Consider the following 25,278-nt stretch of genomic DNA (forward strand, 5'->3'; position numbering starts at 1 on the left):
TTATAAATTATATTAATATTAATTTATATATTATTTATATTTAATTTATATGGTAAGTGTGGCATCTGAAACCAGTGAGAAAAAGATGGATTGTTCAGAAAATAGCGTTGGAACAACTGGGTAATCCTCTGGAGAAAGTAAACTTGGCTCTGTATCTCCCACTGTAAGCCAACACATATTTCAAAATGGGTAAAGATCTAAATGTAAAAATAAAATTTCAAATAAAACTTTTTTAAGGCCCCAAACACCATAAAAGCCAGGTCAAAATTCTGTAGACTAAGAGACAAAGCTCATTTCTAAGGGCAGAGCCTCTTAATATCTAAAGAACTCTGGGAGCTGATACGAAAAAGACTGACAACCTAATAGAAAACTGAGCAGATCGTAAAATAAATGCAAGTCGTTCTCAACTTCATTCATGATAAGAGAAACGAAAATTGAAAGATGGCGTTTTTCACTTAATCAGATGGGCAAAAATCCCAGTGTTTGTTAACACACCGTGTGTATGAGGCCATGAGAAAGCAGGCATGTGTACCACATTGCTGGTGGGAGTGTAAATTGATATAACTTCTATGAAGAGCAATGCGGTAGCATGTATCAGAATTTTAAAATGCATATATCCTTTGACCTAGCAATTCTATTTGCTCTGGGCAAGTCATTATCTCTCTGTGCCTGTTTCCTCATCGGTAAAAAAGGGATAATTCTACCTCACAGGGTTGTTGTGAGAGTTAAGTTAGAATGATACACATAAAGCACTTAGTACAAAGTACCTGGCACAAGGGAAGTGCTCCACAAATGTCAGTAATATAATAATAGCAGTCATGTGCATTGCATTCTTACCATGTACCACATTACTACATTGTGCTTGGTGCTTTTTATGTATTACCTCTTTTAATCTTTCAGTCAATGCTGTGGTCAACAGCATTTAGCCTCTGAAGCACAGAGATGTGAAGTGGGTTGTCAAGCAGGATTCAAGCCAGGGCAGATGCCCAAGCCTGCAATATACAGCCTGTTTATTAGGTGCAGTGGCGTGATGAACACCTTAAGGGAGGGTGTTCCCTCCAAGGCTACAGATCCAAAAAGAGCTTGAAGAATCCAGGAAGGAGATAGGGCTGTGTGGGGTACCTGATGCCCTTGAGGTCCAGCTAAGAAACTTGGACTAGTTAATAAGAAAAATACAATGAAAGAGCCTCCATCTGTTGAGGGTCTGTTCTTAATTATTTCCATCAAAACTACTCCAGCGAGGTAAATTTATTAAATCCAATTGTACACAAAAGGCAACCACCAGGAGCCAGTGAAGGGGTGTAAGCTGGAATGTGACTTGATCAGTTGTGCGTTTTAGAAAGATCCCTTGGACCATGGGCTGGACTGACAGGAAGTAACCTAGCAAACTGCCTTGAATTCCGTACATTTAAAAAAGTCATGATAACAACATTTGTCATTTTTTTCTTTCACTCCACAATTTATATTCACTGTAGAAAATATGAAAAATACAAGAAAGTTTAAAGAAATATAAAAAACTTTTAATTCCACCTTCCAGAGACATCCCAATTGATACTTTTCCTCCAGTTTTTTTCCCCCTCTATGCAAAAAATATGCGGTCATTAGAATGACTGATGGGCGGAAGATGGGGAGAGGCCCCTGTTAAAGCGTTGCTGATAATTCCCTCCTCTCTTTCTCTCCGTCTTACTAGGTCCACACCAAGAAGCCGACTGATTTTTCCCACGAGTCAGGGAAAGTCCACACGACTCGGCGCTACCACCCTCGCTCGCCTCAGGCCGGTCTCTAGGGGGCGCTGCCGCAAGACCCGACGGGGAAGAAGGAAGCCGGTGCGAAAACGCGTTGGAACTTGGGCACCGCGGCAGCCCGTAGCCGGCTTTCCCAACATGGCGGTTCCCCAAGACGTCCACGTCAGGATCTGTAACCAAGAGATTGTCAAATTCGACCTGGAGGTGAAGGCGCTTATCCAGGTACTAATGCCCGGGACCCCCGCCGGGGTCCAGAAGCCCTAAACCCAAGCTCCTTCTGTGAGCTCGGCGGTCTCACTCCCGAGCTTTTCCCCCTTGGTCCCGTCCCCTTCGTCCCCTTGACCATTGGCCTTGATACTCCATCCGACTGCCGTTGGCTCGCCCTCTTCCGGGACACCCCCTCCACCTCAGCCCCGACCAGCCTTCCCCTTTGTGGCCCCTCCCCTACACACCTCTGGCCGTCGCCTCGCCCCCGCGACAGCCTCAAAGCTTACCTGTCATCCTGCTTGGCCCCGCCTTCTGACACCGTCCTCTCCATCCTTTGGTAGCGTCCTGGAAGCCATTAGCCTCGCCCCCTGCTGGCCAGCTCCCAGGGTCCGATGCCCCGTGGCACCAAAGGCCACCTGGCATGGGAGGCACCGTTCGTTACGTGAAACGAACGTCACCTGGACCGTAGTTGAGATTGTTGTAAATGAGGAAATTAGTCTGCCTTGGATCAGAAAGCAGATACTGGCAAAACTGGGACCCGGACAGGGAAAGTCAGTCTGTAGAAAAGACTTAAGAGTCTACTCTTTCGTTTAACAGATGGGGTAATTGAGGTCCTTTGTCTTAAGCCAATTTTAAGGGTAGAAGGTAGTATTGCAGTAAACCAATTGACATAGGCAAGAGTTAGGAATGTAGAAATGGTTCCTTGAGTTTAGCAAAAAGAAACCAAAAGTTTAAAGCCTTCCTTTTAGGCAGATCGTTTCCATTTCCAACAAATGTTACTAAACATTCGATGTAGACTCAGAGTTTGCAACTAGCTGTCGTAAAAGGTGAAGGAAAGTAAGGCTACCCACGGAAATCAGATGCAAAATAAGCCAAATTAATAGCTTATTATATGTTGCAAGGACTGTGATTTAACGAGTAATCCAGAGAACAAGTGAGGCAACTTGATGCAAACATTTAAACTTCTTGAACTTCACATTTCCCATGTGTAAACTACAAAACATCTGGGCCAATTCTAGAAAAATAAATTTAAGATTCAGAACAAATGAAATTGCCTTTTCACATAATCTTAATTGCTTAAGCGCCCTTTTGCACTTTCCAACATTTGCATTCTCATGATGAGAACAATTGATTATAGCTAGATTTAGCATACTCTTACTGTGTTCCAGCTCCTCTGCTAAGCCCTTTACATAGGTACCTGGTCTGTGAAGTGGGTATGTTGTGATGAAGAAACTGAGGCACAGAGGACTCTAACTTTCAAGGTTGCACAGCTAAGAAACTGCTACAACCAGAATTTGAATCCACATAATCTGGCTCTAGGGCCTGCTTTAAAACCTGGCCCTGGGATGAGGTCTCCATAGACCTCTACGAGCTGGAGGAGGAGTATTACTCGTCTAGCTCAAGTCTTTGCGAAGCTAATGGTCTGCCTCTGTGTGAAGCTTACTGGAGGCTGGACCTCAACACAGACTCCACTGACGGCCTCTCAGCCCCTCTGCCAGCGTCCCCAGAGCCCAGTGCTGGCCTCCTGCAGGCTGCAGCCCCTGCCCACTCCCACGCCGGTGGCCCCGGCCCCACGGAGCACGCCTGAGCCTCCCAGGGCTCCCCTCCCCAGGCCTCTAGGGTCTTAGGAATGAAATCCAGTGCTCCCCTCTGGGCCCACCACAGCCTCAACTCCCTTCAGCCTTGGGGAGCCGCCATGGCCTCTTTGGGAACTCTTTCAGCCTAGAGACAGCCCACCTAGGAGTGTTGGGGGAAAGCAGTGCCCCCAACCATGCTGGGGTGGCCCATCCTTCCTCAAGTCGTCACCCCTTATTTGCTACCTTCCTGGCTGGCTGGATGGAAGGAAGTTACCAGGATAGTTTGTCCTGTTGAGGACCTAGCAGCGGGGCAGGGTTGATGCCCAGCATTAGGAGACCTGACCTGAGCATGGTGTTTACAATGGCAGGGAGGATGGAAGTGCTCAGAGTGGACAGTACTAGCCAAGGCCAGGCCCCCATGAAGAGCTCTGCCCACTACCTTACCCTGAGGCTCTCTGCGCTAGCTGACTGCCCCTGCAGGGCTGTGGGGAAAAGGGGGCTGCCCACTCTTGCAGAAGTCAGGCAGGGTCCTTCCTAATTCTGCTGCTGCACGCATTTTGGTTATTTTTGTAATGAGACTGTTGAATAAAACCAGCTTCGCCCTTTTGCAAAAAAACCAAAAAACCAAAAACAAAAAACCTGGCCCCGGTAATTTTGAATGTCCAGAAACAAATTCTACATCTACCTTCAAACATGTCTATAAACAGTGTGATTTATAATAGATGGTTTGTAAAATTAGATCGAGAAGTTAATCTTGTCATATGATGCCAGGAATTTAGCATCCTGATTTTCAAGTTGGAAAGATCTAAAGTTATAGTATCTCTTTCGGATGTTTATTCTTGTCAGCTGTATAAGCTGCTTTAAGTCTTTCATAGTGGCTGGGTGGCGTTTTGTTAAGCTTCAGGAACTAATAAGTCAAGACAATTTTGTTTCTATCTATGCTTTTATGTTGCTTGCTCAGAATTAACCTAAAGAGGGATGAGAAAATGTAAATTATAATGTTTTTGCTTCTGTTGCAGAGGTAAACAGCAAAGATCAGGACGAATTACAGTCAGTAGGCCAAACTTAGTTGTGCTGTAAGCCAGCTCTGTCACTGTACAGCTGGTGTCATTTCATTGCATTGTCTTGAGAAAGACCTCTTCATCTCTTCAATGTCTCCTAGGATATTGGAGATTGTTCAGGGCCATTAAGTGCACTTACCGAACTGAATACTAAAGTGAAAGAGAAGTTTCAACAGTTGCGGCACAGAATACAGGTGAGTGTCTGCAAAGCTGGGATGCTGAAACTGGGTAACGATGAACGGGGCTCGGAACTGCGACTAACCTCTGCTCGAGAGCTGTCCAGCTCCTTCAGTAAATGTTCAGACCGGAGTAGTAAACGTTTAGACAGTGGAGGTAGCTGTACTAACCTGCTATCCAGGTAAAGATGAGGGACTTCTGAATGCACAGCACTGCCAGCTATGTTACAGGTAGATAGTAGGGACACCATTGTCCTGGGAATTTTTCAACTTGAAAACTCTGAGGTCACTTGCATTACTTTCTTTTCTCTACCACTCTCTCCAACCCATCCACCTCAATCCATTACCAGTGTCCCCTGTTTTGTTTTTTTTTCGTGCTGTCACTTTGCCCAGCCTCTTCCTCTCTCTTTCTGTAGTCTCCAATCACATCATATGCATATGTAACAATCCTGAATCCTGTGCTGTCTCCCAAAACAATAGAATGAGAAAAGTAGCAGTCTGAACAGCATAGGTGTTTCTTTGCTGTGCCCTGAGTGAGGGTGAGATGGGTGGCGTGGGTCTGGCCATTCCTATCTGGGTCTTGGGGCACCTGGTCTCGCTGCATATGGTTCTTGGATTTAAAGACTTGTGCTTTTTGTATGACATGGCCCCAAATGCCAGCCAATAACCCTGTTTTTGTTTACCAGAAGAAGACAGTCTGTTCCAAAGATGATAGAAAAACTGGCAGTTTGGACCCTGAAAAACAGGATGTCTGTGTCCTGTGCGTTGCTTCCTAAGGGATTTTCAAGGGCAATTTTTGGCAATGTGCAGTTTTTGTCGAAGGAGTTCACTTTAAGATTTCAGCAATGTCACTGAACCTGGCTGATCTCTTTCCACCTCCATCTCTAGTGCTGATTTAATCATTTTAATTTTTTAATTTAGAAAGGCTGTTACTTTCACGTGTTTTTTATTTATGCGTATATATGTGTAAATATTGGCAGGCAGGAAAAAGTTCAGTGAAAATCTTAGGTGTGCCTCCTTATTTGTTCTCTGTTCCCCTCCTCCAAATAGGTAACCACTCTTATATGTTACTTATGTATCTTTCCATAGTTTCTCTACTCAGATACTAAAAAAGACAAATGTTTTCTTACTTCTTTCCCATTTCTCATCTAAAAGGTAGCAGACTAAAATACCATTTTTAAACTAAACATGTATTGGAAATCTTTCCATGTCAGTATTGGGAAGCTTCCTCATTCTTTTTTTATAGCCATAATTTATTTTTGGCCTGTTCTCTGTCAAAGGGCATTTATTTGGACTGTTTTTTTGCTTTTTAAACCAAATTTATTCCACAAAAGACCTTTTTTCAACTCATATGACTTCAGCTCTCCAACCACACTCTCCACCTTAAGTAGAAGTATTTCCTTGTTCTTCCTGTTTAAGTTTCTGTGTGCTCAGCCAGTGTTTATGTCCTTCACTAGGTAAGATAACCTCAATACATTTACACATTTGTTATGTCCCTCCCTCCCACTCATCAGCTCTTCAAGCACCAGTGTACTCCTGGCACCTAGTCAGGCCCTAATGATTTTGCACATGGTCAGTGAATATTGACTCCATCCCAGTTCTAATCTGCATCTCCAAACATTTATTAGTGTATAAACAAGCATATAAATAAATAAATTAGTATATACATGAGCTAATGGTTTCTGTTTTTGCATCAGTAGCTTGATTAAAGCTGGAACTTGTTTTAACTTGAAAGCCAAAAGTATGACATGACCAGACAGGGAAGGACAAATATCATATGATACCACTTACACGTGGAATCTAAAGAATAATACAAATGAACTTATTTACAAAAAAAGAAATAGACTCACAGACATAGAAAACAAACTTATGGTTAACAAAGGGGAAAGGGTGGTGGAGGGATAAATTAGGAGTCTGGGATTAACAGATACACACCACTATATAGAAAATAGATAAACAACAAGGATTTACTGTATAGCACAGGGAACTATATTCAAATCTTAAAATAACCTATAATGGAAAAGAATTGGAATATATATATATATATATATATATATATATATGTATAACTGAATCACTTTGCTATATACCTGAAACTAACACAATATTGTAAATCAACTATACTTCAGTTAAAAAAAAATGACATGGGGCTTCCCTGGTGGCGCAATGGTTGAGAGTCCACCTGCCGATGCAGGGGACATGGGTTCGTGCCCCGGTCCGGGAAGATCCCACAGGCCGCGGAGCGGCTGGGCCCGTGAGCCATGGCCGCTGAGCCTGTGCGTCCGGAGCCTGTGCTCCGCAATGGGAGAGGCCACAGCAGTGACAGGCCTGCATACCACAAAAAAAAATATATATATATATGACATGAGACTCAAGGTATATTGACATCTTTAGTTATAGTCTGTCTTATAGTTCCATCATCTGAAGTTCTTGGGGGTCTCAGACAGCTGGTTGTTAGGTCTGCTGTCCCTCACTGTGGTGGATGGTTGGGTCCTGGTGTTTGGTTATTTTGGGCTCTGAGTACTCCTCTTCAGAAGCCCTTCCTGTTGGGACTTTTGTGTGGCCTGAGTTGAAGGCAAGTCTCTTCAAAGGTTTTTGCATTTGCTTTTGCCAGGTCTCCTGGGATTATCACAAGTCTGGGAGCACTTTTATGTTCATTTCTCCTCGTGGAGCTTCTGAAACCACTCAGAGAGTATGAATTTGAATCCTAGATCAGTGTGAGGGTAGCTCCATGGTTATATATTCTCAGGGAAGATATTTTGTATCCCTCTAGCCAGACCCCACAGCAAAAAAGGACAAGCTTCCACATTTTCTCTGTGCTGGTTGACAGACGTTTTCCTAGTTCACCTTTTCACTGAGGGTGTATCCCTTTGTGGTCCTGGCTTTATGGTGTTCTCCGTTCCAACTCCCGGCCTCAAATGGCCAAGGCTTCATTTTCTGTCCCCACATAGACTTTATTTTTTTTTTGTTTTTTAAAAATATTTATTTATTTGGTTGCACTGGGTCTTCATTGCAGCAGGCAGGCTCCTTAGTTGTGGCAGGTGGGTTCCTTAGTTGCGGCTCGCCGGCTCCTTAGTTGTGGCATGTGAACTCTTAGTTGCGGCACGCGTGTAGGGTCTAGTTCCCTGGCCAGAGATTGAACCTGGGCCCCCTGCATTGGGAGCGTGGAGTCTTAACCACTGCGCCACCAGGGAAGTCCCCCCACATGGACTTTAAAACCCTCTTTGCCGCCAGTCTAAAATGAAATATGTACGGAGATTGAGAGTAAGCATGTAGCAACAGCAGCGGTATTTCCATCATATTTCAGAGTGGAATCACTAGGCTCCTGTATAGTTGTATTGTTCTCCTTTTCTTTTCAGGCATGCCCTAGATTAGAGAAGCGCATCTCCTGCTCCAGGGCAGCCTCACATCCCTCACAGGAAGACCGCTCTGGCTCTTAGTTCCCTTCTCGTTTTGTGGTCCTGGGGATGCTCCTTACTTTCCTGCAGACTGAGCTATCTATGTAGAAGGATGTTTGTTGTATGTGAACTGGCATTCCTAAGTCTTCCATTCTAGGAGGGTTTTCTTTTGTCTAATATTTATTTATTTGGCTGCATCAGGTCTTAGTTGTGGCATGTGGGATCTCTCATTGCAGCACGCGGGCCCTTCATTGCGGTCCGCAGGCTCCAGAGTTTGCAGGCTTAGTAGTTGAGGCATGTGGGCTTCTCTCTAGTTGTGGGGCATGGGCTCAGTAGTTGCAGCACATGGGCTCTCTAGTTGTGTCGCGCGGGCTCTAGAGCATGCGGGCTTAGTTGCCCTGTGGCATGTGGGATCTTAGTTCCCCGACCAGGGATCAAACCCGTGTCCCCTGCGTTGGAAGGCAGATTTTTAACCACTGGACCACCAGGGAAGTCCCTAGGAGGGTTTTCAAGTACTGTTGCATAACTGGTAGAAATCGAAGTGCTCTCCAGTTTTGTATTAGCTTTTAAAGTCATTTTAATTTAGAGCTGTTTTCCCCCCACAGGAGCTTGAGCAGTCGGCTAAAGAGCAAGACAAAGAGTCGGAGAAGCAAGTTCTGCTCCAGGAAGTTGAGAATCACAAAAAGCAGATGCTCAGGTAGGTAGGGCCTGGCCTCCTGCTAGTGGCCTTGGCTGGGTTGCTTGCTCCCTGTGAGGCTTGTGCCAGGGTTTGCCTAATAAACCTAGCTTAATGACTCAACTGTGCCATTTATACACAGACCGGATGTAATTCTCAAAGCTGGGGGGCAAGCAGGGGCTGTTGGGTAAGTGAGACTGTGCATAGTTTACAAAAGCGTATTTAACATTATACTGTATTTTATATTTTTAAAAAGCCAGAAAATGGTTGCTTTTGTAATACAAGGTCCTTTTTTTTTTTTTTTTTTTTTTAATATTTATTTATTTGGCTTCACCGGGTCTTAGTTGCAGCATGTGGAATCTTCGTTGGTGCGTGCAGGATCTTTAGTTGCGGCATGTGAGCTCTAGTTCCCTGACCAGGGGATTGAGCCCAGGTCCCCTGCATTGGGAGCAGGGAGTCTTAACCACTGGACCACCAGGGAAGTCCCAGTAATACAAGGTCCTTTTTTTTTTTTTTTTTTTTTGTTTTGCTGTACGCGGGCCTCTCACTGCTGTGGCCTCTCCCGTTGCGGAGCACAGGCTCCGGACACACAGGCTCCGCGGCCATGGCTCGCGGGCCCAGCCGCTCCGCGGCATGTGGGATCTTCCGGGATCGGGGCACGAACCCGTGTCCCCTGCATCGGCAGGCGGACTCTCAACCACTGCGCCACCAGGGAAGCCCCCAAGGTCCTTTTTAATCTAAAGAGAATTGATATCTTAAAAAGTCCACTGAAAGTGAACCTACTTAAGACAGACCAAAATGTAGAAAGTTTTGAATGGGACTTTATCTTAAAAAATGAAACAAAAAAATGTAAATAAGCTTATGGTAAATAAAATTGAGGTTTTCATTGCAGCTATATACTAATCCTTGATTATATAACTGAAGGTATGTGCTATTTCTTGGTATTGAAATTGGGGGACTTATCCAACAAAATTGTCTGATAGCATGAAACTGTACCTGACCCTTCACATTTGATGTTTGCGCCACAATCAAAAAGGGGGTTGTTATTGCAAAAATATTTGAGGGCCCCATCAACTTTTCCAAGCCCCTGGTAGCCAGATCCTTCTCTTTTGAAGTCCCTATCAATGTCTCCATCCTTGTAGGTTTTCTCTTCATCCTTGTTAATTGGACTAACTCTGTCACATCTGTATTTGTCTGTGGCTTTGCTTCTGATTTGAGTAATTCTCCAGCATCATCCTTGCTGACAGCAGCTCTGTTTATAACTCCCAGCCGTCAGGAGGATAGGGACTGACAAAGACATGGGTGTGGTAGAGGCTCCTGTGCGGAGGGAGGGATGTGTGAGTGGGGACCAGTGAGACTTTGTGTCATGATGGCTTTCCTTTCCCTAGGCCACCATGGGTACTCAGATTATAAACATTGAGTAGGGGCCTCCCTGGTGGCGCAGTGGTTGAGAGTCCGCCTGCCGATGCAGGGGATGCGGGTTCGTGCCCCGGTCTGGGAGGATCCCATATGCCGCGGAGCGGCTGGGCCCGTGAGCCATGGCTGCTGAGCCTGCGCGTCCGGAGCCTGTGCTCCGCAACGGGAGAGGCCACAACAGTGAGAGGCCCGCATACCACAAAAAAAAAAAAAAAAAAAAAAAAAAAACATTGAGTAAAGAGGACCCTTGTGTAAAATTTAGCAAGTTACACCAGCAAAATCACCTCAGCATGGGTTTAAAGTTGAGAGTGGCCATTCAGGATGTAGAATTCCAGGGTAGAGGAGAGAAAGCAGTAAATTAATACTTTGGCGATTTTGTGTTGAAACCGTACTTGTGCTTACCTGGGTTATTGTGCTTGTCACACTATACAGTAAATATTTTTGCTTGTCTTTCTCCCCAGTAAATGTGAGGCCCTGAGGGCAAGCACTCTTGTTCATTTATCTCTGCATTGCAGGGCCCAGCAGAACTCCCTTGTAAACAGTTGAAAATGTAATTGATTCTTTTAAAGTATCAGGTGTGAGACGGCATAGCAGATGCTGGTCAGGCATCAGAGAGCTCATTTGAACACTTTCAACATAGAGGTGCTATTCAAAACCACCCTATCAGTTCGTGTACTCTCATTTGCCCCTTTAAATATTCCGGGGGTTAGCACAATTGATTTGAGCCAGCTGCGTAAGAGTTCTAGTGCATGAGTTTGATTCTCTGAGGAGCCCAGTTAACTTTTTTATAGTCCATCAGACAAAGGCCTCACTCTAATGTAAATTGGTGCAGCCACTATGGAAAACAGCATGGAGGTTCCTCAGAAAACTAAAAATAGACTTACCATATGATCCAGCAATCCCACTTCTGGGCATATACAGCAGAGAAAACTATAATTCGAAAAGTTACATGCACCCCTATGTTGATGTAAATAGCAGCACTATTCACAATAGCCAAGACATGGAAACAGCCTAAATGTCCATCGATAGATGAATGGATAAAGAAGATGTGTGGTACATATATACAATGGAATATTACTCAGCCATAAAAATGAATGAAATAATGCCATTTGCAACAAATCTAGAGATTATCGTACTAAGCAAAGTAAGTCAGAAAGAGAAGGACAAATACCATATGATATCACTTATAAGTGGAATCTAAAATATGACACAAATGAATGTATCTATGAAACAGATAGACAGACAGAGAGAACAGACTTGTGGTTGCCAAGGGGGAGTGGGGGAGGGAAGGACTGGGAGTTTGGGATTAGTAGATGCAAACTAGTATGTATAAGATGGATAAACAACAAGGTCCTACTGTATAGCACAGGGGACTATATTCAATATCCTGTGATAAACCATCATGGAAAATAATATGAAAATATATATATATATGTATAACTGAGTCACTTTGCTATTCAGCAGAAATTAACACATTATATATCAACTATATCAACATTATATATCAACTTCAATAAAATATTTTTTAAAAAAAGACCCCACTCGAACTCCAGGGCACTGTTCACCAAATTTGAGTTGTTTCTCACAAGGAGATCAGATTAAAAATGTAAATTAATCATGTCAGACTGGACTCTTCTAATACAGTGTGTTTGTGTTGTCCATGATTGGTCTGTGGTATGTAAAGAACAACAAATCTTGAAGAAATACTGAAGAAGACTGTCTTATAATGATTTTTCTACTTCCTATTACACATATTGATTGAGCAGCTAATGGGCCAATAACTGTTGTTCTGGGTACTGGTGATACAAAGATGAGTGAGGCATGGTTCTTGAGGAACAGAACCAAGCCGCACACAAGGCAAGGCAGTAATGTGTAAGAGATAACTTTGAACGGGGCCTCGTGTGCCCCGCTGGGAAGTTTGGATGTTACCCTGAAATCTGGAGCCATTGTGGGCTGTAAACAGAGGCATGCTATGGCCAGGTTGCTCCCTGTGGCTGTCCTGTGGGGAGAGGGACAGTTAATGGGCAGTAGGAAAACAACTCAGAGACGGCCTCCAGGATCCAGACAAGAGGTGTTGGGGCCTGAGCTGGAGCAGCTGTGGGGACAGCCAAGAGGAGGAAGTGGTGGGAGGTGGGGATGGACCCTGGGCCAAATTTGGGTGGCCTTCCCATCACTCCCTGGTTGGAAGGAAGACCTGCTGTGACTTGAACTGACAGCCTGGTGGCATCAACAGAAACTCACACATGACCCTTCTAATTCCAGCAATCAGACATCATGGAGGAAGGCAAATCTCACTTGCAAAATTGCTATTGACAACCTAGAGAAAGCAGAACTTCTCCAGGGAGGAGACCTCTTCAGGCAAAGGTACCTGTCTTTTTGTCTTTCTGGGCTCTGGTGACAGAATAAAGAGCAATCGGCAAGGTGCAAAACCCACTGTGGGGAACCCCTTCTTGTTTTCAGCATAAAATTAGTATTTAATTTTATAAGTAATATTTTTTTCAAGTATGAAAGAAATATATTCTTATTTGTAGTAAATTAGTAAAATAAAAATATGAATAACAAACTGAAAGTAAGTCATAATTGTACTACTCACAAACGTTTTGATATATTGCCTCCTCTCATTATTTTTTCTTCCATATTTTTTATAAAGTCAATATCATACCATACATAAAATTTAGTCTCCTACTCTCCTCACTTAGTATCATTGCACAAAGACTTACATGTTTTTTTTAAAAAGCTCTTTAAACAAAATGTTAATAGTACGTAATATTCCCTTATATTAACTAATCCCCTGTTTGTGTGTGTTTATATTTCTAGTTTGTCAGTATTATAAATAACACACCAGGGCACATGTCAGTACATAAGGCTTTGTCCACATTCTGGATGTTTCCTTTGGAGAGATTCCCAGATGAGATTATTGGTTCAAAGGCGTGAACATTTCTAAGGCTCCTAATACATATCGCCAGATGGCTTTCAGAAGGTAGCACCAGTTTACGTTCCTATCAGCAGTCTTCAAGAGCATGCTCTCTGCACGCCTTTGTCACCACGGACTATGATCATTTAAAAATATGTACTAATTCAATAGATTAAAAAATGGGATCTCATTTGAATCTGGGGCTTTCCTGAAGCCGGGCTTTTGTTGACATTCCTCCTCCCACTCTGGACTTCTAGGAAAACCGCCAAAGAGAGCCTGGCCCAGACATCCAGTGCCATCACAGAGAGCCTCATGGGGATCAGCAGGATGATGTCCCAGCAGGTCCAGCAGAGCGAGGAAGCCATGCAGACGCTGGGTAAAGCCGGGCCTGCAATGGGAAGCTGCTCCCAGAGATACGGGCTCCAGAGCCCTTGCCCCCGGGCTCCTCCACCTCTGCCCCCATCCGCCCCCAAGCTTACTGATCTGTGCGGCTTCTCACTTCTTTGACAGCCTGGTCTTACCCAGAGTGGGATACGCTGCTCTCATTTCCCTTTTCGGTTTTTATAGTTGTACTACAAGATCCACACACCCCCATCAAAATGTGCAGAAGCACTCCCAGGGGCTCTCTCCTGGAGAGTGGGTGCCAGCAAGGCTGGAGGAGGGGCCTGGGAGTCTGTTTTTCATCTAGGGCTCTGGGGACCCCCCTGGCCAGGCAGAGAGATGATCAGTTATTGGCTGGCAGCTAGTCTGCTAGGATTTCATCAGCTTACAGTTGTACTCCCCAATGTTATTTTTACTGTGAGCTCCTTTTATTTCTTTATTTTTGGGCTGCACCATGCGACATGCGGGATCCTAATTCCCCGACCAGGGATCGAACCCGTGCCCCCTGCAGTGGAAGCATGGAGTCCTAATCACTGGACCACCAGGGAAGTCCTGTGAGCTCCTTTTAAAAGATGCAGTCAGAGGCCACAGAAGAAGCTTCCGGAGACCATCTGGGTCTCCCCAAAAGCTTTTCCATGATGTCTCCCTTATAACACAGAAGAGAATCTGCCCTGCCCAGGATCCTCCGTGTAGGAAAACAGGAAGAGAGTTTACTCTTTGAAAGACTTTTGGAAGATTTTACACAGAGACAAAAGTAGAGAGCCTGGTACATGAGTCCCAGGAACCCATCACCCAGCTCCAGCAGTTGTCAACTCCTGGCCAGTCTTGTTTCAACTCTGTCCTCACTATGCTCCCATCTGGATTACTTTGAAGCAAATCTCAGACGTCATCCATATAAATATTTCAGTATGTTTCTCTAAAAGATAAGAGACTCTTGAAACAAAAAGCAAACAAAACAAAACCACAATACCATTACCACCCCTAAAAATTATCTGTAATTTTGAACCACTCTTTTTTTTTTCAGTGTACTATCAAAACAGGCAGAAGCAAAAGGAAAGCAAGCAGCTTGTCCTCAAGGTCACTCCCCGTGTTTGAAAATTTTCTGGGCATTTAGGCTCGGAACCAGCTGGTCACCTCCTCTGAGTGTGCACCGGGGTCATGGCCTGAGCCTGGGGAGAGCCTTGGAGAACGTAAGAGGGAGGAGCCGGCCTGGCCTTGGAATCGAGGGCTTTTATGCCTCTGGTGCGAGTGACAGGACACCCACACCCAGCACGTATATCAGAAACAGACCATATATTTAAGTGGTGAGAAGGCTGCACAGACCCTGATGGTTTCTGGGGTGATGAGGGTCGTTCTTGGGGTACATTTTGTAGGAGAGATAGCCATTGAAAAAAGAAGAATGCAGTTCTTTTTTTTTTAAATTATTTATTTTTGGCTGTGTTGGGTCTTCGTTGATGCACCAGGCTTTCTCTAGTTGCAGCGAGCGGGGGCTACTCTTCATTGCAGTGTGTGGGCTTCTCGTCGCGGTGGCTCCTCTTTGTTGTGGAGCATGGGCTCTAGGCGCACGGGCTTCAGTAGTTGTGGCCCTCGGGCTCAGTAGTTGTGGCCCACGGGCTCTAGAGCGCAGGCTCAGTAGCTGTGGCGCGTGGGCTTAGTTGCTGCACGGCATGTGGGATCTTCCTGGACCAGGGCTCGAACCCGTGTCCCCTGCATTGGCAGGAGGATTCCTAACCACTACGCCACCAGGGAAGTCAAAGAATGCAGTTCTTAATCCTTTCTTTATGACTCACAAATTCACAAGTCTTTTAGGGGCCTCCCTGGTGGCGCAGTGGTTGGGAATCTGCCTCCTAATGCAGGGGACACGGGTTCGAGCCCTGGTCTGGGAGGATCCCACATGCCGCGGAGCAACTAGGCCCGTGAGCCACAACTACTGAGCCTGCACGTCTGGAGCCTGTGCAACGCAACAAGAGAGGCCACGATAGTGAGAGGCCCATGCACCGCGATGAAGAGTGGCCCCCGCTTGCCACAACTAGAGAAAGCCCTTACACAGAAACCAAGACCCAACACAGCCATTAATTAATTAACAAACTCCTACCCCCAACATCTTCTTAAAAAAAGTCTCTTAGGACCACAATTATTTTTAAAAGGACCATTAAGGATATGATGTCTGGTATTTGCTGTAAAATTGTAGGTGGGGGGAATTGAATGGGGGTCGTGAGGGGACAGGACTGCCAGGGAGTTGGTGGTTCATGTGTATGGGTGATGACATATGGCACTTCATGATATTATTCTGGCACTTCATGATATTATTCGATCTACTTTTGTGATGGTTAAAATTCTCTGTAAAGGAAGTTTAAAAAAGAAAGGCCTATTAGGTTTTTACTTAACAGGTTCTTACTTAGGTTTTCAAAATGGCAGCAGGCGTGGAGAAAGAGGGCTGAGAGGGCTTTTTGTTACATGACTGTTTGTTTTTACCCCTTCTCTGTGTTTTTTTTTAATAGATCTTTATTGGAGTATAATTGCTTGACAATACTGTGTTAGTTTCTGTTGCACAACAAAGCAAATCAGCCATATACATACACATGTCCCCATATCCTCTCTCTCTTGAGCCTCCCTCCCATCCTCCCTATCCCACCCCTGTAGGTGGTCACAAAGCACCGAGCTGACCTCCCTGTGCTATGCAGCTGCTTCCCACCAGCCAACTATTTTACATTCGGTAGTGTGTATATGTCGATGCTACTCTCACTTCACCCCAGCTTCCCTCTCCAACCCCATGTCCTCAAATCCATTCTCTATGTCTACCTCTTTATTCCTGCCCTTCATCTAGGTTCATCAGTACCAGTTTTTTTCTTTTTGATTCCATATATAGGCATTAGCATACAGTATTTGTCTTTCTCTTTCTGACTTCACTCTATGACAGACTCTAGCTCCATCCACCTCACTACAAATAACTCAATTTCGTTTCTTTTTATGGCTGAGTAATATTCCATTGTATACATGTGCCACATCTTCTTTATCCATTCATTTGTCAGTGGACATTTAGGTTGGTTCCATGTCCTGGCTCTTGTAAATAGTGCTGCGATGAACACTGTGGTACATGTCTCTTTTTGAATTATGGTTTTCACAGGGTATATGCCCAGTAGTGGGATTGCTGGGTCATAAGGTAGTTCTGTTTTTAGTTTTTTAAGGAACCTCCATACTGTTCTCCATAGTGGTTGTATCAGTTTACATTCCCACCAACAGTGCAAGAGGGTTCCCTTTTCACAACCCCCTTTCCAGCATTTATTGTTTCTAGATTTTTTGATAATGGCCATTCTGACCGACGTGAGGTGATACCCCATTGTAGTTTTGTGTTGCATTTCTCTAATAATTAGTGACGTTGAGCATCTTTTCATGTGCCTCTTGGCCATCTGTATGTTTTCCTTGATGAAATCTCTATTTAGGTCTTCGCCCATTTTTTAACTGGATTGTTTGTTTTTTTGATATTGAGCCCATGAGCTGTTTGTATATTTTGGCGATAAGTCCTTTGTCTGTTGTTTCATTTGCAAATATTTTCTCCCATTCTGAATGTTGTCTTTTTGTCTTGTTTATGGTTTCCTTTGCTGTGCAAAAGCTTTGAAGTTTAATTAAGTCCCATTTGTTTGTCTTTGTTTTTATTTCTGTTACTCTAAGAGGTAGGTCAAAAAAGATCTTGCTGTGGTTTATGTCAAAGAGTGTTTTTCTCTAAGAGCTTTATAGTGTCTGGTCTTACATTTAAGTCTTTAATCCATTTGGAGTTTATTTTTGTGTATGATGTTAGGTAGTGTTCTAATTTCATTCTTTTACATGTAGCTGTCCAGTTTCCCCAGCGCCACTTAATTGAAGAGGCTGTCTTTTCTCCATTGTACGTTCTTGCCTCCTTTGTCGTAAATTACGTGCCCATATGTGTGTGGGTTTATCTCTGGGCATTCTATCCTGTACCATTGATCTATATTTCTGTTTTTGTACCAGTACCATACTGTCTTGATTACTGTAGCTTTGTGGTATAGTTTGAAGTCAGGGAGCCTGATTCCTCCAACTCCGTTTTTCTTTCTCAAGATTGCTTTGGCTATTTGGGGTCTTTTGTGTTTCCATACAAATTGTAAAATTTTTTGTTCTAATTCTGTGAAGAATGTCATTGGTAGTTTGATAGGGATTGCATTGAATCTGTAGATTGCTTTGGGCAGTATAGTCATTTTCACAATATTGATTCTTCCAATCCAAGAACATGGTATATTTCTCCATCTGTTTATGTCATCTTTGATTTCTTTCATCAGTGTTTTATAGTTTTCTGAGTACAAGTCTTTCGCCTCCTTAGGCAGGTTTATTCCTAGGTATTCTGTTCTTTTTGTTGCAATGGTAAATGTGAGTGTTTCCTTAATTTCTCTTCCTGATTTTTTGTTGTTGGTGTATAGGAATGCCAGAGATTTCTGTGCATTAATTTTGTATCCTGCAACCTTACCAAAGTCATTGATTAGTTCTAGTAGTTTTCTGGTGGCATCTTTAGGATTTTCTATGTATAGTATCATGTCATCCTCAAACAGTGACAGTTTTGCTTCTTCTTTTCCGATTTGGATTCCTTTTATTTCTTTTTCTTCTCTGATTGCCGTGGCTAGGACTTCTAAAACTATGTTGAATAAGAGTGATGAGAGTGGACATCCTTGTCTTGTTCCTGATCTTAGAGGAAATGCTTTCAGTTTTTCACCACTGAGTATGATGCTTGCTGTGGATTTGTCATATATGGCCTTTATTATGTTGAGGTAGATTCCCTCTGTGCCCATTTTCTGGAGAGTTTTTATCATTAATAGGTGTTGAATTTTGTCAAAAGCTTTTTCTGTGTCTCTTGAGATGATCATATGGTTTTTATTCCTTAATTTGTTAGTGAGGTGTATCACATTGATTGATTTGCATATATTGAAGAATCCTTGCATCCCTGGGATAAATCCCACTTGATCATGGTGTATGATCCTTTTAATGTGCTGTTGGATTCTGTTTGCTAGTATTTTGTTCAGGAGTTTTTTAATCTATGTTTATCAGTGATATTGGTCTATAATTTTCTTTTTTTGTGATATCTTTTTCTGGTTTTGGTATCAGGGTGATGGTGGCTTCATAGAATGAATTTGGGAGTGTTTCTCCCTCTGCAATTTTTTTGGAAGAGTTTGAGAAGGATCGGTTTTAGCTCTTCTCTAATCTGTGTTTTTCAAAACGCTACTCTGTTTCCTCTGGTAATTTCTTTTATTTGTTAATTAACTTGTAATTTTGTGAAAAGGTAATATAAATTACATGGTTAAGGAAAAAACCTCCAGGCCAGCACTGTCCCATGGAAACATAATGGGAGCCACATACATTCACTTAAAATTTTTCATTAGATACATTAAAAAAAGTAAAAACAAACATGAAATTAATTGTAATCGTATATTTAACCATTTCAATATGCAATTCATAGTTAAAATTATTGAGATATTTGACATTCCTTTTTTTTTTTCCACACTAGAGCTCTGAAATCGTGTAGGTATTTTACCCACAGAGACATGGCAATTTGGATTGGACACATTTTACACACTCAGGTGTCCCATGTGTCTAGTGGCCGTGATTCCGGGCTGCACAGCCCTGGACAGTACAGGAGGGAAACAGAAAGACTGCTCTCCCTTCTGACCTCCCCCTGCCCCTGACCTCCAGGTCTGCTGCCAGAGGGGCGCACTGTTACCAGTTTCTTTCACAGCCTTCTGAGACCCTCCAGCACGCAGAGCACAAGCAGATTAAATGCTACCTGTTGCCTTGTTTCTTACAGAAATGGAAGCATTTCATATGTTGTCCTTCATGCCTCACCCTCTCACCCGACAACACGTTTCATTCTGTGGATGTTCTGACGATGCCCTGTTATGCTTTGTAGAGGAATCTTGCCAGGGAACCCTTCTTCCTCGAGTGTCAGGTCCAGAAACCCACACTCCAGTTAGTTTGACATGTGGGCACAAGGAGCCTTAAGGGACACGTGCCTCCTTGTAGGTTTCACACAGGGGCTGGAGCACAGGTGTCACGTGTTTAAAGCTACAACCAGTGTCCCAGGACTGCAGGACTGGCGTGTGTGAGGGCATGTGGCAGGGCCCAGGACATCTCTACCCCTTCACGATCCCACAAAGAGCAGATCTGACCACCAGGCGTCCCGGCGGGTGCACCTCACCGGCGGCAAGTCCTGCCCCCAGCCCTGCCCCCACAGAGACCTCACAGTGCCTGTCCATGGTCACCCGCGTTAGTTTTGCGGCTGGGGGTTCTTCTCAGCAGCACCTCCCTCCTCCAGAAAGCGGAGATTGGTGGTGAGGAAAGGAACCGTCCTCTGCCCTTTTCCCTGGTGATGTCCATGTTGGGAGGACTCCTAGTTATGGCCCTGTGACTGTATGTAAACAAACCTCATCCCTCCCTGAGCTGGATGGGACCCAGGGAAGTGCCTCTCCTTGCCCTGTCCTTGTTCTGTGCTCCTCTGCGTTGCCTCTGTTCACATCCTTTGCCCCGGCTCAGAGGAACTTGCTTCCGAGCACAGTGTTAATGACTGGGAACCCAGCCGGCAGAGCAGAATCTTTGGATTCGGTGTTGTACAGTTTCTTAGTCAGGCTCCCTCCCTCTTTTGTTTCAGTTAATTCTTCACGGACTATCCTGGATGCAAATGAAGAATTCAAGTCCATGTCGGGGACCATCCAGCTGGGACGGAAGCTCATCACAAAATATAATCGCCGAGAGCTGACTGACAAGCTTCTCATTTTCCTTGCGCTCGCCCTCTTTCTTGCTACGGTTCTCTATATTGTGAAAAAGCGGCTCTTTCCGTTTTTGTAAGATCTGAGAGCTGCCAGCTTTTGCCCTTTGAGTTCCAGTGTCAGGATCCAATCACGCTCCTGAGCTCTGGCCCCGGCCGCCAGACTGATCCACGCCCCCCAGTCTGCTCCAGTCACTCAGCAGGTCCGGTGGAGACACAGCCCCGCCTCCCGGAGCTTCTGCAGGTGGCTGGCTTGTAAGGGGTGAACAGAGCAAGGGGAGGGAGGCCTGTCATCGAGACACCTGCAGAGACACAGGGACTCCAAGAGCTGTCCCACACTGTGGGCGGCTGCCACTTGAGGCACTCGGGCCGGCCTCCAGGATTTGATGTCCCTCTTGGGTCCCCCTCCCCCACTGCAGCCTTAATGCCAGATCTGGAGGAGGGAAGAGAAAAGGGGGAGAAAGAGGAGGATGGAAACTCATGTCCATTCCTTGAATAAAGTTGACTAAACTTTTTTTTTATTTAAAAAAATTTATGTATTTATTTTTGGCTGTGTTTGGTCTTCGTTGCTGCATGCGGGCTTTCTCTAGTTGTGGCGAGTGGGAGCTACTCTTCATTGTGGTGGCTTCCCTTGTTGTGGAGCACGGGGTCTAGGCATGCGGCTTCAGTAGTTGTGGCTTGCAGGCTCTAGAGCTCAGGCTCAGTAGTTGTGGCGCGCGAGCTTAGTTGCTCCACGGCATGTGGAATCTTCCCGGACCAGGGCTCGAACCCCTGTCCCCTACGTTGGCAGGCAGATTCTTAACTACTGCACCACCAGGGAAGTCCCAGGTTGACTATTTAACAGCATGAAATGCATTCGGTTTTCTAAGGTATCCCTCTGGGAATTCGTGTGCCTGTCTTGATGTCCAGATTTCTAGAACATGAATTTGGATCACTGATTCGTTCACTCAACAAAGAGTGATTAATCAACAGCCACATGCAGGGTGTTACAGACACTGCCATGGTCCCTCCCTCAAGGAGCAAGACGAACAAGGTCCCGCAGACTCTCAGGAAGGAGGGTGCACCCAGCACCCCCTGGAGGAGGCTCACACCAGTGTCTGAAGAGGATGAGGCAGACACCCTCTTTCTACGCACAGTGGCCCTGGCCTGGCCTGGGGGTGTGCACTGTCTCAGGGGCTGGCCCACACCTTTCTCTTTGAGGTCCAGAGCTAAATATAACCAAGAGTGAAGCTGGTGATAAGCTGGGGCCTGTCTGGGCCTGAGTTCTGTTGAGGCCTGGGGGATAGCAGGGCCCAGGCTAGGCCAGGCTGGGAGATGTTAGTGTCTCCTTGTGCTAAAGGCCTGGCTGACCTCGCACACAAAATCCCAGCCTCCCCCACTATTTATAGCCCCAGAAGCCCTGGGAGGGTAATGTGGGGGCAGAGGGGAAAGTGGAGAGAACATGTGGATTTGAACCTTGCTTCAAAGACTTGGTTTTGAGTCTTGGCTCTACCACTAAGGAACCACATGACCCTGGGCAAGTTACCTTATGTCACTAAGCCTCAACTTCCCCCCCTGTAAAGTGGGGGTGAGAGTCCATATAGATGCTTGTAGAGTCCATTTGAGAATCACACAAAAATGTAAAGTAGCAAGTGCAGCTTCTGTCTGACTGAGCCATGGGCTTCCCAAATCCAGCCACCTTCAGGCCTCTGGGCCCCAAGGTTTCCTGAAGCAAACAGCCGGGTTCTCCAGGGGAAGCTGGCCTGGGCATCAGAAGTTCTGTTTAGATCTGTTTGAGCAGAGGATGTCAACAGTTAAGGCCTCAGTTATGAAGTGTCACATCGTCCTGGGACCAAGTTAGAAGAGACTGGCTGCACACCTCAGACTGACTAGTTTAACGAGTAGGTTCTGAGTTAAAGTATACACAGTTTACATATATATATATATATATCTCATCCTTAAACAACTTCTGGCCCCAAAAGGCGCTCAGTGCAAGTTGTGCATGTGAGTGTCTTATTTATAGTCAAATTAAAGCTGAGACTAAAGCACAGATGGGAAATTCCCACTCAGATTCCAGCTGTAAGTGCAGCAGATGGATGTGATCATGTTAGGATTTTCCTGCTTAACATGTTTCTTTACTACTTCCCACTAATTGTCAACATCCTCCTCACAATGTGGAAATGTGTGGGCTCTGTACTCCCTAGAAATTCTCCTTTTGACACTTTATTCCTCTTTTCCTTCCTTGCCTCCATCTGAAAATAGGGTTGAATGTGACCCATTCTGAAATGCCATCGATAGCATATCTCGCAACCCCACCAGGTTCGTAAGTCGTCCCCAGTGGGGCTGGTGGTGCAGAAAGCCACACCTCCATGTTCAACCAGGAGGGGGCAGTACTCACATTTGCTCTGTGGTCTTGCTACATCCGTCCGCATGAAATGCTCTCATGGATTTTTTTCTTTTTTTAAAGATACCAGATATTTTTTAAATATGCAAATGTACAAAGTTTACCTGTATAGTTTTTGGAAGACATTTCATGAATCATCGTAATTTTCACTGTTGAGCAGTAAGGCAAGCTTATATTCTCCATTTTGCTTAGCCGACAGTCAAGGAATTAAGAGTATTAGAACAGTCTTCAAGGGGTCATTCATTCAAGTATTTACTGAACACCTTTGTGCCAGGCACTTTGTTAGGGATACTCAGTGAACAAAACAAAGATTCCCTGCAGTCTTGGAACTTGTAGTACGTGGGGGGAGGGTGGGCAGATGATAATTAACGGACTAGAAAACAAACTTGTGGTTACCAAAGTGGAGTGGGAAGGGAGGAGGGACAAATTAGGGGTATGGGATTAACCGATACTACTATGTGTAAAATAGATAAACAACAGGATATATTGTATAGCACAGAAAGTTATAGCCACTATCTTGTAATAACTTAAAATGGAATAAATCTGCAAAAATACTGAATCACTATGCTGTGTACCTGAAACGAATATTATTAATCAATAATACTTGAATATACTTCAATTAAAAAATTAACATACTACATAAGTCATTCATTATGTTAGAAAATAAGTGTTTTGGGAAATGTGGCCCCAGCTAATGAAGATTTGGAATGGGGGGAGGGCAGGTTTGCAGTGTTAAGTTGGGAGGTCACAGTTGGCCACATTGACAGGCAAGATTTGAGCAGAGTGGACGGCAGAGGGTATAGGGTTCCACACAGGGACCAGCTAGAGCAAAGGGCTACGGTGGGAGCATCTGTGATACTGTGATTCATAATAAGAAATATATATTTGGCCTTCGTTGTGTTCCTGGCACAGAGGTCCTAAAACCATTGGAATTTCCTACGATAAAGGAGTGATAGATTTGTCCTTTGTTATGTTCAGGAGGAGAATTTTGGAAAGCACAAAGGATGGGGGTTGGTTGCCAGGGGAACCAACCACGTGATTAGTGGATTGGAACTTACAGTCCTACCTCCCAACCTCCACGGAGGGGAAAGGGAATGGAGATTCAGTCTATCGAACATGAGTTCAGTCATCGATGGCCAGTGATCTAATCTATCCTGCCTAAGTAATGAAGCCTCCACAAAACCCCAAAAGGATGGGGTTCAGAGAGCTTCCACGTTGGTGAGCACCTGGAGACTGGGGAGAGTAGTGCACTTTGGGAGAGCATGGAAGTTCCACCCCCTTTCCCCATACTTTGCCCTATTCATCTCTTCCATCTGGACATTCCTGAGTTATATCCTTCTATAATAAACTGGTGCTCTAGTAACTAATGTTTCTCTGAGTTCTGTGAGCCACTCCAGCAAATTAATTGAACGCAAGGAGGAGGGGTTTGTGGGAACCTTCTATCTATAGCCTGTTGGTCAGTAGCACAGGTGACAACCTGGACTTGTGATTGGAGTCTGAAGTGGGGGATGGGAGGATGGTCTTGTGGGACTGAGCCCTTACCTGTGGGATCTGATACTCTCCAGGTAGGTGGTGTCAGAATTCACTTGAATTGGAGGACACCCAGCTGGCGTTGGAGAATTGCTTGGTGTGGGGGGAAAAAAACCTCAGAATCGGAGCATGACTGGCACATGTGCAGAGCAGCAAGGAAGCCAGCATGGCTAGAACAGAGTGTGAGCGGGAGAGGAATAACAGGTGGTCAGAGAGGGCTTCCCTGGTGGCGCAGTGGTTAAGATCCACCTGCCAACGCAGGGGACACGGGTTGGAGCCCTGGTCCGGGAAGATCCCACATTCTGTGGAGCAACTAAGCCTGTGCGCCACAACTACTGAGCCTGTGCGCTAGAGCCCGCGAACCACAACTCCTGAGCCCGCGTGCTGCAACTACTGAAGCCCGCGTGCCTACAGCCCACGCTCTGCGACAAGAGAAGCCACCGCAATGAGAAGCTGGCGCGCCGCAACGAAGAGTAACCCCGCTCGCCGCAACTAGAGAAATCCCGCGTGCAGCAGTGAAGACTCAGTGCAGCCAGAAATAAAATAAAATAATAAATACATAGATTAAAAACAACAACAGGGGGCTTCCCTGGTGGCGCAGCGGTTGAGAATCTGCCTGCCACTGCAGGGGACATGGGTTCGAGTCCTGGTCTGGGAAGATCCCACATGCCACGGAGCAACTAGGCCCGTGAGCCCCAATTACTGAGCCTGCGCGCCTGGAGCCTGTGCTCCGCAGCAAGAGAGGCCGCGCCAGTGAGAGGCCCGCGCACCGCAATGAAGAGTGGCCCCCACATGCTGCAACTGGAGAAAGCCCTTGCACAGAAATGAAGACCCAACACACCCAAAAATAAATAAATAAACTTATAAATGACAACAACAAAAGCAGGTGGTCAGGGAGACAGTGGAGGACAAAATCATGAATGGCTTTTGTAGGTCACGGGAAGGATTGGCCTCTGAGGGACACAGGGAGCTATCGGGGGGCTTAGAGCAGAGGAGTGACTTCATATGACTTATGTGTTGATACCAAGGTGAAGGGGACACGGGCAGA

General features: G+C 45.1%; 2 protein-coding genes and 1 long non-coding RNA gene across 3 annotated transcripts in view; 2 read left to right on the forward strand and 1 right to left on the reverse strand.

Moving 5' to 3' along the window:
• Window positions 1–1,753, forward strand: part of CREBRF (CREB3 regulatory factor) — a 65,810-nt gene extending 64,057 nt beyond the window's left edge. The window contains exon 10 of the mRNA XM_082620525.1: window positions 1,691–1,753. The gene's annotated coding sequence lies outside the window, so the exon portion shown is untranslated. The remainder of the gene's footprint in view (window positions 1–1,690) is intronic.
• On the forward strand, window positions 1,534–20,851 carry BNIP1 (BCL2 interacting protein 1). The gene is made up of 6 exons (XM_082620527.1): window positions 1,534–1,967; window positions 4,692–4,784; window positions 8,770–8,861; window positions 12,519–12,620; window positions 13,428–13,546; window positions 20,201–20,851. Exons 1-6 carry the CDS (start codon window positions 1,614–1,616, stop codon window positions 20,395–20,397), a joined length of 957 nt encoding a protein of 318 aa, XP_082476653.1. The 5' UTR covers window positions 1,534–1,613; the 3' UTR covers window positions 20,398–20,851.
• Window positions 1,875–2,321, reverse strand: LOC309803795. The gene is made up of 2 exons (XR_014293997.1): window positions 2,240–2,321; window positions 1,875–1,915 (listed from the first exon to the last, which is right to left on the reverse strand). It is a non-coding gene; the product is annotated as an uncharacterized lncRNA (long non-coding RNA).
• Window positions 20,852–25,278: the final 4,427 nt, after the last annotated feature.

Source organism: Mesoplodon mirus (genome assembly GCF_964341445.2).
Source record: "Mesoplodon mirus genome assembly, chromosome: 5".
NCBI classification, from domain to species: Eukaryota; Metazoa; Chordata; class Mammalia; order Artiodactyla; family Ziphiidae; genus Mesoplodon; species Mesoplodon mirus.